This window comes from Strix uralensis, chromosome 1 (assembly GCF_047716275.1).
Source record: "Strix uralensis isolate ZFMK-TIS-50842 chromosome 1, bStrUra1, whole genome shotgun sequence".
Taxonomy (NCBI): Eukaryota; Metazoa; Chordata; class Aves; order Strigiformes; family Strigidae; genus Strix; species Strix uralensis.
Window position 1 is genome coordinate 49299843 of NC_133972.1, and position 14421 is coordinate 49314263.

General features: G+C 37.4%; 2 protein-coding genes across 2 annotated transcripts in view; both read left to right on the forward strand.

Annotated features, from left to right (window-relative positions):
- Positions 1-9246, forward strand: part of LOC141942386 (macrophage mannose receptor 1-like) — a 34488-nt gene extending 25242 nt beyond the window's left edge. The window contains exons 23-30 of the mRNA XM_074865474.1: positions 995-1085; positions 2497-2729; positions 3548-3713; positions 4889-5041; positions 5462-5578; positions 5788-5949; positions 8003-8035; positions 8660-9246. Of these exons, the coding sequence (XP_074721575.1) occupies positions 995-1085; positions 2497-2729; positions 3548-3713; positions 4889-5041; positions 5462-5578; positions 5788-5949; positions 8003-8035; positions 8660-8829 (1125 nt within the window). The 3' untranslated portion in view covers positions 8830-9246. The remainder of the gene's footprint in view (positions 1-994; positions 1086-2496; positions 2730-3547; positions 3714-4888; positions 5042-5461; positions 5579-5787; positions 5950-8002; positions 8036-8659) is intronic.
- A 2499-nt stretch (positions 9247-11745) lies between these two features.
- Positions 11746-14421, forward strand: part of LOC141942395 (macrophage mannose receptor 1-like) — a 37426-nt gene continuing 34750 nt past the window's right edge. The window contains exons 1-3 of the mRNA XM_074865484.1: positions 11746-11873; positions 13105-13278; positions 13823-13984. Of these exons, the coding sequence (XP_074721585.1) occupies positions 11813-11873; positions 13105-13278; positions 13823-13984 (397 nt within the window). The 5' untranslated portion in view covers positions 11746-11812. The remainder of the gene's footprint in view (positions 11874-13104; positions 13279-13822; positions 13985-14421) is intronic.

A 14421-nucleotide genomic window follows, 5' to 3' on the forward strand; every position in this document is an offset into this window, starting at 1 on the left:
TGTAAAACAAGCCCAGAAAGTCATATATTATATCAATCCCCCCACAAACTGCATTACAATAAACATATTAAAGTTGCAACACCAAACATAGAAAAGTTATGATAAACCAAAATTAAGGTTGTTGGTGCAACATTAATTTGTCTATGTATATGTTTCATTCCTGGCTAATGTACTCCCACACAGCTTTATTAGTTTCTGACAGTACAAAAGGATATCTTCAATAAAAGGGCTATTTCTCAGCTGAAATTCAATCTCTTTTCCAAAGGAGGTAAACATGTTGTTTCTGAGGAAATGATAGGCAGCTAGTCACCAGAGATTTTTAACATCTACCACCAGTCAACTTGCTTATGACTAAAACTTGTTTAAATCAGCATAAGAAACTTGGATGAAATGCTGGAAGACAGTTGCAACCAGTCTTGAAATCTATGAAGGAAATCTTGAAGCAATTAAACATGAGGAAGTAAAGGGAAAATTTGATTGTTACTAAAGACATCTGATAGTAATAACTTCATAATGACTACAAACAACTGGTAAAGAGTACTTGTTTTCTGCAAGATAAATCCAGACTAATGTTTTTAATAATAGTTCTTATATTGTATTTCTCATTGACGGAAATGTTTTGAAGCAGTTCTAAATAATTGTAAATCAGAACTGATTTACAATTATATTGATATATTATAGGTACCCTAGTCATTTCTGTAGTCATTAAAGGATCCTTAATAAACATGGGAAGATTATTTTTAGAGGCCTTTCTTTCAGACCTTGACCGGCACCAGTGGAAGCCTTGTTCAAATTTGAGAGGTCACTAATAAATACCAGGTCAAGCTGTTTGGCAGAAATCTAGGAAATTAGAACTAATTACATAGGTGCTCAAAGAGCACTTCTCCTTTCTCCTCTTATCTGCCATCAGGCTTGCACTAGGAGCATAGGAGCTTCAGCTCACCAGCTCCTGATTGCCTTTTGTAATGGCTGTGTATCTTCCCCTCTCCTTCAGACAGATTGTGTCTTCATCATGAAGTCAGATGGGAAATGGAGAGATGATAGCTGTGACAACGAGAGAGGCTATATTTGCCAAATGAATTCACGTGAGTTCTTTTCAATCCAGTCTCCTAAACAGAAAAAATATCTCAGTTAGATAAGCTGAATATCTAAACTGATGTGATTTCTTTCAACTTTGAGTCTCGTTCTAAGTCTCTCAGGCTTTCAGAGCTCCACCACTCTTAAGGCAGTACTATTTTTAATGTACAATTTGTTCCACAGAAATTGCTGGAGAGGAACCACTATCTCAGTTGGGGTTTTGTACCTAAATCGTGAATAATACTAGAGAATAATAAGTGGAAATGGCCTTCTTCTCAGTTAAATATGAGGCTTTTAGTCACCCTCTTTAAGTGCAGTGTAAAACTATGCTCTTGCAGTGATCCTCCCATACTCCTGGCTGTCTCTGAGCAGGGAATTTAATTCTCTCTTAACATTTCTACTGAATGTCATATGATGTCTACTAAAATGTACAGTCTCTTGGCTGTGTCTTTATTGTAGAAGAATATTGATTTTTTTTTTTTCCACACCAAAATGAGTAATAAATTTTGACTGTCCTGCTGTAGAATTGCCATTATGCACTTCCCTGCTGCCCAGCCATATAATGGGAGTAGAAAAGGCAAAGCATAGATAACAAACCAGTTTTGCCTCACCTTTATTACACCATTAGTAAAAACTATTCCTGGCCACTTCAATCAGCTCCTGAAGTCTGTTCACTCTCAGCATAGCTAACTTGCTTGTAAGAACCCCCCTCCCTGCACAGCAAGCATATAGTTTTAGGGAGGCATTTTTAGTTTGCTTAATCCCAGTTACAGCTCTTCTGAATACATTTACAACCTCAAGGGTGGAAATATACACCGCCTGACTCAAATGTGCAGGCAGCCCTTACAGATAAGCTAACGTCTTTGAGTCAACAGCAAGTGGTGATCAATTAACATCAAGTATCAAAGTCTCAGGTTGTGACAACAGGGTACGGCAGTAAATGCTTTAAACATCTAGCCCTAAGTCCTCTCCACCAGAGAGAGAGATCTCCACCATTTCAGAGATCTGAAATATGTGTATACTCAGATATCCATATTTAGTCAAAATATCTTAAACCATGGGAACTCAAATATCCAATTTATGAGTCTTAGTCTGCACTAGTCAGACCTCTAGCAAGTATACTCTCTACTTCAGGTCATATAGGATTTCAGTCTGCTTGTTACATAATAATTTTGCTCATGTTTTACAACAAGTTTGGTTTGGACCCTTTTGGGGTTTTTGGTTTGGTTTTGTTTTTATTTTTGTTTGTTTTTTTCTGTTTTGTTTGTTTGTTTGTTTTTATTAACAAATCGTTCATGAGCTTAAATAAAGGTTTTGACTTATTGTTGATACTGGACCTTTTGACCTATTTTTTTATAGCTTCCATGCTAGAGATGAGTGGTATGCTGTAAATTCATGCATTCAGTTTTTCCTCCATAGTTACCACACAGTCTGAAGTACCAACAACAAATCCATCCTCTGGTTTTGCCCGTTATGGTGACAGTAGCTACTCAATCGTCTTATCTGAAATGCAATGGGAAGAGGCCAGAAAAAATTGTCAGGACAAATCTGCAGAACTTGCCAGCATTTCAGATGCCTACATCCATTCATTCCTGTGGATCCAAATGTTGAAATATGGAAAACCTGTATGGATAGGTCTTAACAGCAATATGGTAAGTGCTGGACAGATGGGAGGTGCAGGTTCTTGGTGAGCTCTCCTCCTCTTTATAGACCTGCTGGATGCTCAATTTATAACAGTGCTGAAACAACTCTACTCTGAATGGCTTTATTGTGTATACACATAGATTTCTAGCAGTCCTGTTAGAGTTACCCAAAGACTTTCATGCACTAAATGGAGTGAAGAGTCACAGAAAAGGTTAGGCGGGAAGCAATAGATGAAAGTAGAAGGCTCTAGAAACTGTAACAGAAATAAAGGTGCAGACTGAGAATCTCAAACCAGGATATGCAGCTGTCGTGAAGCAACTGTTAGCCATTCTGAAAGTCTAACTCTCTGCTATATAGAGAGCTACTTACTATTATATTAATAAAAGTTATTATGAGCATTAGAGAGATAAGATTATTTTGACTGTTTAATGTCAAGTAAACTTTACTTACCAAAAAGCTCCCAGCTTTAATTTAAATAAAGCAGAGCAGAGGGGATGAATGCTCTGTAATTCCTTCTCTTGATATGGGATTTACTAAACGACCTAAGATGGACTCATCTGACTTTCTTACCATGTTGTAGAAGTCTGTGTTACAGAAAAACCGTCCTGAAAGCAATGCACTGTTGAATACTGTTCATATGTAGTTCTTGTGTAACTCAGAGCACCTGGTGACATTCCCTAGACCAGTGAATGGTGTTTAAAATATCAGAGCAGCACAGGGCTTTTTTTTTTTTTTGTTAAAAAACTCAAATAGACATAGGACACTATATTTATATGTCAGAGCTTTTTATGTAAAAAAACAGTTACCTGAACTTCTTTGTTTTCAGACTGGCAGCTATTACAAATGGACCGATAACTGGAAAACCAGGTACACAAAATGGGCAGCAGGGGAACCAAAAGAGAAAAATGCTTGTGTCTACCTAGATCTTGATGGTACTTGGAAAACAGCACCCTGCAATGAGAGCTACTGTTCAGTTTGTAAGATATCAGATGGTAAGCAAATGAATGTAATAATTTTAAAGACACATTCCTAACTCCATTGGTCTGCCTAATCCCAGAGACTTTGCTCTGGCTTGGGCTAAAACCCTCAGAGTAGTATGCTTCAGGATACTGTCAACCTCCCTACAGAGTTTGGAGGTTTGCTATTGGATGATATACGAATTCAGGCATATGAAAGTCTCTTGTGAAATTGATATGACTGCATTGCTTTCACGGTAGTCATAACTTTGCATAAGATGAAGCTCTATCTTTACCTTGTTCTTTCTGAGACATGAGCACACTTGAGTTTGTGTGTAATATAAGTAAGTGCTGGGAACGTGCTCTTACTGTGTGGACTGCAGCAACTGGATAAGTTCACACACAGGTGTCACTGAGCCAAAATACAGGCAAGAGTTTCACTCCTGTTCACTATTGCTAGAACTAAAGCAATTCTGATGTAGGTGTAAGAGCCTTGGGAATGTGAATGAAACTTTAACTCTTTGTAGAGGTATGCAGAGGCATGTTTGTTTGTAGATTTTTGTAGAATCGTGTTGTTTTCCCTCCTTGAGGTTTTAAGGCTACATAATACATTCTGTTCCTGATGTGAGATTCAAGATAGATGTTGCCACTTGAAGGTGGCTTCCAAGTTAAACTTCCCAACTGTACATTTGGTCTGCATATGCACTGCAAGAACCACAGACCAATAGAAGTAAATTGGAGTTGTTCACATGATTAGAAACAGACTAATTTGGCAGAGGCATGCTACACTGATGGCTCCTTTGTATAACGTTTCAACATAAAGACACCAAGCAGCCATACAATATGGGACTGTGATATCAATGATTAATTAGCCTACAACAGCTTTCAGCATTGTGAGAATGCAGATTCAAAATCTATATCATCCCTCAGGGTTTGCTTTCCTCACAGTACTGCCAAGGCAGTGGTAGATGCTGCAGGATGTGATTTATTTCCTTGTCCTAAGAAATGTGACCGGAGAAATAAGATGTTTTACACTCTTGACTGCTTGGCTCTCCCTGTTGTCTGAGCTGGGGGCCTATAGGAATAGTCAGGAAATAGAGGTCCAGATAGTTAAAGCTGGGTGGGAGAAATCCCACACTATTTACACACATATCCTACTTCATAGGTTACTCATAATGCAATACCAGTTTCATACCATATGGCTTCTTTAGCTATAGCTCCTACCGACCCTGCTCAGCTGCCCGGAGACTGCCCTGAAGCACCTGAACTCCGAGCTTGGATCCCTTACCGCGGCCACTGCTACTACATCGAAGCATCAGCTGGGACAAGCTGGGCGCTGGCCTCCCTCGAGTGTGCTCGGTTAGGTGAGAGCCTTCGTTATCAACTGATCAGATCTGTAATAAAGTTAATACAAAACTCACATAAAAATGTAAAAACATTGTTCTATATATTTTTTAAATTGTTAGATATACTTTATTTACCTACCAAGCTATTCTAAATCTGGCACAATGAAAATAAACTGACACAAGTGACTTTGTGCAGACTTCTGCCCTCCCAGGGGCTGCAGCCCCTGGCTTCTGGGGCACCATCCTGGGGGCAGTGGTGGGGTGCCACGGCCACTAAGCACATCCAGGTCTCTGTCCTCTGTAAGAAGCAATGGGGAAGCCAACAGAGTAGCGTGCATAACACTTTCAAAAGTTATTGTTTGTACAGACTTGAAAGAGGAAGTCATTCCAGTAATTGCTCATGTAGGTTACGGTTATTTTCTTGGCAATGCCTTTCAGGTGCTACCTTGGTTTCGGTAGAAAACACAGATGAATCTGACTTTCTGATCCATACGATACAACCACTTGGAAATAAAGTAGGAGGTTTCTGGATAGGACTTTACCGAAATGTGGATGGTAATGTCTTACTTTCAATATTTAATTGAAAAATGCTTTGCTAATATGAGAAAATTGAGAATAACTGTATTTTTTACAAAAAAAATGACATGGTCTATTGTTCAAAAATGTAATAGTAACCAGTTTTTCAAGTCATGTGCTGAGCTAAGGAGTTAAAATATTCATGAGAAACATTTTAAATTTTTTTTACTCTGTATGTCGTTCTTTAGGCCAGTGGTTGTGGCTAGATAATGCTGCACTGGACTTTGTCAATTGGGAGGAGAAAGAGTCCAGTGCGGAGCATCACTGTGTTGAAATGACTGCACCATCCGGTTATTGGGACAACACTGATTGCTCTTCTGAAAAAGGATTTATCTGCAAAAAACCCAAAGGTAAGTCCTTAGTGACTCAGGCCTTGGTGACAGAGCAGATCTGTTTACTAGTAACTGTTACAGCCGTCCACCACATGTCTGGAAGTAATTTCAGACAGTTTTATTTGGCATATCTCATTTCTCTAAACATTTGTAGTTGCCTGTTTTTGCAGACTGTGAGCTCTTCGCATCACTGTCTGCACTCGCGTGGGAATATGGTAATGTGCTGTATGCAGCCTAAGTTGAGAAAAACACTTTCAGAAAACTTTTGAATACTGAACACAGGCATTGGTACAGCATCTGTTAAACACTTGTGCAAACTTACGACTTTTCCTGAAACGAAGTATTGTAACAGTTGCTATACCTTTGCAAGGAGGAATTAATTTGAATAATTGAACTTCCTCTCCAAGCTTGTTATACTCAAAAACTATATTACTACTCAGCATCAAAAAGTGGCCTCATATTGGGCCTGATTCAACAACCTTTAAGGCAGTAATATCGCAGGGATACTAAAAGGTCAGCTGTTTGTGTTACAATAATAATATAATATATTAAATAAAAATTAACATTAAATGAGAACTTCAAGTCATTACACAAACTGTCTTACCAGCATTTCTGGAAAATTGCATGCAATATTGTATATACCAGACTAATGTTTCAGAGGTAAAAAACCACATGTAGTATTCCCAAGTGGAGATGCAAAAGTTATAATTGTCTGAAAGAAAACACTATCATTTCATTCTCTTAAGTTAGGTGTTAAAATCAGTCTTACCTAAAAAATGGTAGGTTGCCATCTTTAAACCTTTGTACTTTCTTTTGTAGTAGCTGTGAGATCAGGTTTAATTTTGTATTGTGCATTGTCCCCATTAAATCGTGGGGAACATCTCTGTCCTATGTTGAAAACATAATTTCCTATGAAAAAAATTTTTAAGATTCCTTTGTTTGGATGAGAAGTTGAAAGGGCGTTACTTCAATACTAGAGCCATTGCAAGACACAGCAGTTCTCAGAAAAATAATTGAAAATTTGGGGTTAGCTTTTAATAGTTTTCCAAGTGTAGTCTTTAATTTAAAAAAACCAAACTGAAATGTAACAAAGAAACAGTTATCTCCCATGTACTTCTAATTTCCATGCTTAAAACAACACATGCCCATGGCAGTAAATCAGTTAATCCCCATTAAAGATTTACTGAGAACATCCAAATTATATTCCATCCCACATAGTACTAAAATAATAAGGAAGCACTAAAATCCATCCATTGAATCAAAAGATGCTCTCATATGTAACTGTTTCCTGCCTTAGTAGGAGATACTGTTGCTTTGTACCTACTCATTTCACATTTTGCTCTGCTTCCACTTTACATGTTGCCTTTATAGTTTCTCTGGGTAGCAAGTGTGTTTTCAAACTGTGATGTAAAGGATCCAAGAGGAGAAATATTTTCTTGATAATTAAGGGAGTCTTGATTCAGAATATTTTTTCTTATTTTATAAGAATATCCAATATGTTTAATTCTTCTTTTCTGAGTGTCAAAGAGTTTTTACACCCCTTCAACAAAAAAAGATTTTATAAAGGTATTTTTTTGTCTCTTTCTTATGCATAGGCAAATGGAAAGAATACAGCTTTGATTCAGAGGGCATTTTCTAGGGAAGGCATTTAAGAATCTTAAAATTAATTGTAACAGCAGAATCCTTCTGGACACGCAGAGCTTCCTAAAATGTGCTACATTAAATTAATCTCCAAAGATATATACATCATATTCTTATTAAATTAAATTAATCTTTCAGGAAAAACATGAAAAGGTATTTTTGAGTGAATATACAAAACAGTCAGTATTTGAATGTTGGTAGATATAAAACCAATATAACGTTTTATTACAGTTTGGTAATGGTAAATGGCAAGGTAAAAACTTAGTAACGTATTTTTTGTCTCACTGATGTAGCCTTTTATAATAGACATATATGTTATTAATGCAATGGTAATACTTCAGGGGGTTTTGTTCCTGTATAATTTTAGCAAAACTGTCAAACTTGTGAATTCTAATGAAGTGTCATATTATTTCTTTGCTATTCATTGAAGTTGAGCCAAGTGGGAGTCCTCTACAGCAAAAAGGTAAGAGCTTTCATGAGAAAATTAACAAAAATCTAAATACAAGATGAACTTAAAATGAGTTTTCCCAAATCACCCCCTTTTAAAGATCAAGTCCTGCTGACAGTTACTGGGATGCGTGGTTATAAATCACTCAGGGTAATCCCATGGTGCCTTTTACATGTACACAAGCACTCACATGCACTTGGTTGACTGGACTGCTGCAGGGCTAACCCTGAGTTGACAAGCTCAGCAGTGACCTGACTTGTGACTTACTGAGAACAGGTACAGAGAGTAGATGTATATGCACATTTCTTCCACAGGCTTTATTGTAAATAATGTAACATAACAATATTGTAAAACTAATTTCCAAATAATTAGTATCCCATATCATATCTAAAGCATCCATTTCCATTAAATTCTTACAAGCATCCACTGCATGCATTGTATATCACTTAATCTAGATCCACTAAAACCATGTTAGCATTAGCAACAGAGGCCTGGCTACTGATCAGCAACAATTCAGGGCTCAGATTTACAGTGAACAAACTCCAAGTTCAGGCAGGAGAGAACATCTCCATGTTTTTCGTGTTGTATGTGGAATAAAAAATTACTAAGGTTTCTCACAGTTACATGCATTCATTTCAGGCAAGGAAAAGAACGAAGAGACTCACTCACCTGTTCATGTCTCTGTTTGGCCACTCATTTTCTTGGCTATTCTCGCTCTTCTTGGAGCTGGCATGTCAGTCTATTTCTACAAGAGAAAAAGACAAAACCAACTATCAACAGATTCTGGCAATGACACACTTCTAAAATAATGTTTCAGTGACTGAAGAATTGGTGAGAATGGGTCCTGTGGCATGTACCAATTCAGAGGAGCAAGTTACTTGCTGAAATTAAAGGATGTATCTGTTAAAAGTCTCTAGTGAGGATATTTCTAATCTTAAATTAGATCCCTTTTCCCTTTTTGCACTGGCAGACTCTTTTGTATCAGGTATATTTTACAAAATCAGTATATTATGGATGTTATAGTTTTGTAACAGTCAAGATGTTCTCAAGTGTATTAGCAAAAACACTAGTGTAAATAACTTGTCAAGAACAAATAAACATACTGAAAAAGTACTATAAAAGTTGACTAGTGAGAATGAATATTCAATAAGGTGTGATTACTGTTTAGAACTGTATTCTGATGATTTTCTGGATGCTGCAAAGAAATAAAAATAAAATCTGCCCAACTCTGTTGCAATCTTGAACTCATTTTGCCCCACAAACTTTACTCCATCAGACCAGCACTTTTATTGTTCCTTATAGTTGTATCCTATTACACTTATAAAATAGTGCTTCATATACTTATCTCAGATAACTTTGGGATAGAAAACGTTGTCATTTTCATCTTCTGCTATGGAAAATACAGTTCATACCAGCAAAGGATATTAAGCTTAGGTGTAGGTTTTGGTCTTTTTTCTGTCTTTTCTTTCTAACAATATGATTGTTAGCTGTAGTATGTTCACCAATGTGAGTTAAAATATTCTCACGCTGCATTCTTCCTTCTTTTTGTTAATGCTTGGAAATAAATAAAGTTTTTAATAGTGTAATTTTCAGCTTCAACCTTCCCTGTGAATCAAGTGAGAGGAAAGGGGAAGGGAGGTCCTTCTGTCTGCACAGTAACCCTTTTGCCAATAACAGGGAGGGTTTTTCTTATTGTCACTTTGAATTCAGCTTGAAAAACACCAACTCGACATTTTTAAATGTAAGAAAAAAGAACTCAAAACTAAGGAATGCCGCAGATGATACTGTAGTAGGAATCTGCAAGAAGACTAAGTTTAAGATGCTGGAAAAACAGTAGAAAGCAGTACAAAATAGCATTTAGGTGAGCAGCAAATATAACTTAGACACCAAACACTTTATGGGGAAGAGTGCTTAGCAGATAGCCTCAGCAAACAACCTGCCTTCCCCAGGCTGCACAGGGTCTACTGAGCAAGTTGGAAGGTTAAAAGAAATAATAATAAAAAGTAATTAAGTTTCTTTTCTAGGCACTGGAGTCCTGGGTTTTTTTTGGTGTAAATACAATCAAGAATTTAGCACCCTGGTGAGAACAGGTTATTTCACAAGTGAAATTCAACATGCAGGACACTGACACAAAAAGGTTTGTAACCAGCATCAAGCCGGTTGGTCATGTAAAAGGGGCGGCTCTGAAGTGCTCAATTCCTCTTTTAGACTACCCCAGTGTCTGCACTAAACTCCCCTGATCACTCTGCAGCCCTGGGGAGCTGAATCCTCAGAAGCATCCATTTACACAAGAGGGGAACTAAAGCCCAGTTTGAACCAGCGTGCAGCTGGCATTCTGTGATGCAGAGGAGGGAACTAGCAGGAATTGTGTCCTCCAGGTATTTTCCCTTAGGATCCCCTCTGTTGGAGTAATTTCATTTTGTGATTTCAGATGTATCCAAAATATGGTTTCACTCAGTAAATTCAGTTTCTATTTCTCTCCCACCCCATTGTTTTCTGTGGCACCACTCAGCTTTACAACTTTGGGCTACTCCTGCAAGACTTGCTCACACTAAGCTCTCCCTGATTGTCACCTGCAAATAGAATAGTTATTATTAAAGTTTATTCAATTCATACTTTTACTGAAATCTAGCCATTATTTTCTGAAAAATTTTTCTCTTTTAATACTTTTTAACAGTCAGCAAGATTAGCTAGTTCTTTCAATAATTTTTCCTAACACCTTATAAATAAAAGCAAAGATAGCTGCTCCTCATATGACATCATCTGTTCAGCTTCTGTACATATCTCTCACCACTATTTCACTTCTTGCTTTTTTCAATTTCATTATCATAACTTCTTTTAATTTCACTGATGTAAATAAACAAAAGGAACAGTAGGATTTGTCTGCATGTGAATATTTGCCAGCACAGCTTTGCAGCATAGTTGTACAAGAATTGCCATGCCAATATAAGTCTTCAGACGAACACTTTGTTCACAGATTAAAAGGAGCTTTTCCAATTTAGCTTATGTTTGGCTTTGTCCTGGAACACCTTCATCAGGAATTTCTCAGATAGATGAAAACATCCTTTTGCTTGACAGAAGTATTCCAGGCAAAAGTTTCTCTCCTGCTACAGGGAAGCTTATCACTAGCCTCTAGCACTGAACATTTTCCCTTCTTTCAGATCTTCAACAAGTTATAAACAGCCCAGACTCAAACTGTGATCAAAGGAAGCAGTGTAACAGTGCAGAAAAAAAGCAATATTAGCCCTCAAAGTGAGCAGTACTTGACAATGCAGTGAATACTGTAGGTCCTGTAAAATTTGTTCTCTTTTCTCTAGATATGTAGATATAGAGATGAACTGAACCACTGGGGTTTTGTCTCTCTTTATTCCTGAGATGTAAGGGTTAAAGCAGAGGTTTTTTTAAATCAATGATATTTCACTGCAGGTTTCTTGTCACCAATTCTCAAGTTGCTTTTTTAGATATCTGTCCTGTGCAGCACCCCAACAACTGATCCGTATATAATACTAGCAAAGTTCCAGAAAAAGACAAATGTCACCACCTCTAGTTACAAGGATGAAGACTTCAGTTTTGGAAGTCACTCGCTCTTCAGAGAGCAGTGTTTGCAATGTGCACTCTAGTTATTTCAAAATACCATGTGACAGGATATTTCCTTATTTAGAGTACAGAGCTTTATCCATCAAGCCTTTGACACAGAGGACCTGTTACTATCCTCACTCAGAAGGATTTTATATACTGCCAAACTTATAGTTCAACTTTTGGTAGAGAAATGAAAAGCAAGTTACATTTGCAATGAGTTTCTTCAGGTTCCTAGTTGTTCTTTCCCTCGTGCATGGTTCATTACAGTCACTGGGTAAGTTTTCTGTTGGTTTTGTGTTAAACTAGATATGAAAATGCTTTTCCTTGGGCAGCTTTACAGTTTTAATGCATAGGCTGATTATTTTGTATTTGTTAACAGATTCGATACACGATCTAAAGGGTATATTTGGTATTATCCTGGCAGTTCTTGATTCACAGAATAAAAGAGGGGAGATGTAGGGATGTTGGGGGAAATGGAGGTAATAAGAGCAGAGTCTTTAAACCGGAATTTCTTTCTGTGGGAATATTAAATCAGGTGGCACTGTATGGGAGGGCGATGAGAGATGAGGAAGCATGGAGCATTTACCTTCCCCGTCACATCCATTGTGCAGTGATCAGTCAAAAGGTTTTAGAGTCGTGTTTTCATGATAGCTGTGCAAGTTTCTCTTTTTGCTCCAAGACATGAGGTATGAGAAAGAAGAACTGGCTCCTCCCCTTCAGTCTGACCAAATTAGAAGAACAGTTATAGTCTGAAGACGTAAATCACTCATTTGGTATAGCTATAGAGAGAAACAGTAAAGCAGTACTGTATGTAGAACTGGGCAGAAGAATGTTTTTGCATGAATGTGAGATTGAGAGTGTATAACAGAAATTTCAGGATAAAAGAATGCTCCCATAATACTGTGATAGCTTAAAAAGATGAAGCACTGCCTATCTTATTCATCAGTTGAGGGTAAATCTGCATGACCTCTCCAAGTGCAGAAATGTGCAATTGAAACCTAAAATTTTTACTGTGTAAATATGCTCATGACAACTTGATCATGATCTGTATTCTCTCTGCTCAGCTATCCTTTTACTTTAAACAATTAATGAAAAGATGGAGTGATAAAGCAAACCTACTGAGGCGTACAGAACACAACAATGCAGTGAACTCGTCTGTGATCTTCTTGTGTTTTTTCTGTTGTCAGAAACCACAACTTAGCAACTTACCATCACAGAATTTGACTTTCCTACAAGACCTATATATCAAACTCTAAACACAGTATTTAAACCCCAAAATTTAATAAAACATATTATTTAAAATCTCTAGCTACACAAGGGGGAAAAATGATAAAAATTAGTTAAAAAAAGATGATGCGATCTCTCAATTTAGATAGACAGATATACTGATAGATAGTTAGATCCATTATCAGAAAGTCATATTTATGATTTTATGATTATTTTAATTTGTTCTCTTAACCCTTTCTTTATTTTCATTTGTTCTCTTAACCCTTTCTTCCCCCTAGATACCTTTACATTACAAGGAAATGCCAATGGACAGCCATGTGTTTTCCCTTTCAAATACGAAGGCAAACAGTACAATGAGTGCACAGATGCTGGTAGGTCAGATGGCTGGCTCTGGTGTGCGACAACTGCAGACTTTGATGCTGATAAACGGTATGGATTTTGCCCACTAATAAGTAAGTCCTGCATTTTATTTATTTAATTGTCATGAAACATAGACTGTTTTTATAGCTCCTCAAGCTGTCAAGGGCCAGGTTCTGCCATTTTTGAAAAACTGCTTCTCTTGATGATGAACTAAGAGGCAGTTCCTGCCCCACAGGGATGAAGATCCTCCAGAGTCATAGTTCACCTACACGCTTACTTTCCTCCTCTGACATCACCCTGCAGTCTCTTTTTTCAATCAACAAATATGTCTGGTTTATATAGGTATGATTTACATTTTGTGTAAAAGAAAATCTAAAAGCAAATATTGGAAACCCATCCACTCCCTTCTAAAAACTTATAAATTTAAAACAATATTTTTAATTTAAAAAAATTACACTTTTTAAAAAATTGATGCCTAATCTGATTTCAATTTTTCTGGTACTTTAAAGTTGATGATAGCATACATTTAATACTGTGCATTTTTAGAGATTTCACATCATTACATACTTCACTGGCTTTTAGTTGGTGCAATGTCAATCCTCTAACAGCCGTGCTCTATGTCACTTCTTCTTCCAGATGACACAGAAAGATTTTGGATGGAAGATGTCTCAACTGGCATTCACTATCAGATAAACTCAGAATCAGCTCTAACATGGCACCAAGCAAGGAAAAGCTGTCAGCAGCAAGACGCAGAACTCTTAAGCATCACAGAGATTCATGAGCAAGCATATATAGGAGGTAAAATGATAGAGAACAAGACCTTAAAATATGCTGCCCCAGACGTTTAGATGATGAAGTTGGCTACCTTGTCTTCTGTCTCAGCAAAGAAGGCAGAATGTCAGGGGTGGTTCAGCAGCTGCCAAAAGGGAGATTGTCTGAACGGCCCTTCTACTAGCTGGTGTTTTTTTATGAAGGGTTGGTCCCAAACCTCTATAGGGGGGAAAATGGCCCCATCCCACCGTTGGGCTCCAGGTGGGAGCTACTGCATCTTCTGGAGCCTGTCTGAAGGGGAGGGTTTTCTCTGCTTGCCTTCATGATGGTGCACTCATTCCTGAGCAGGGCTATGGTCTGGTCCTCAAATTTATCTTTTTCCTCTGTTTTTCAAGGATTATTAATCTTCTAGGACAACATATGATAATGATCTCTTATAGAACCATAGAATGGTTTGGGTTGGA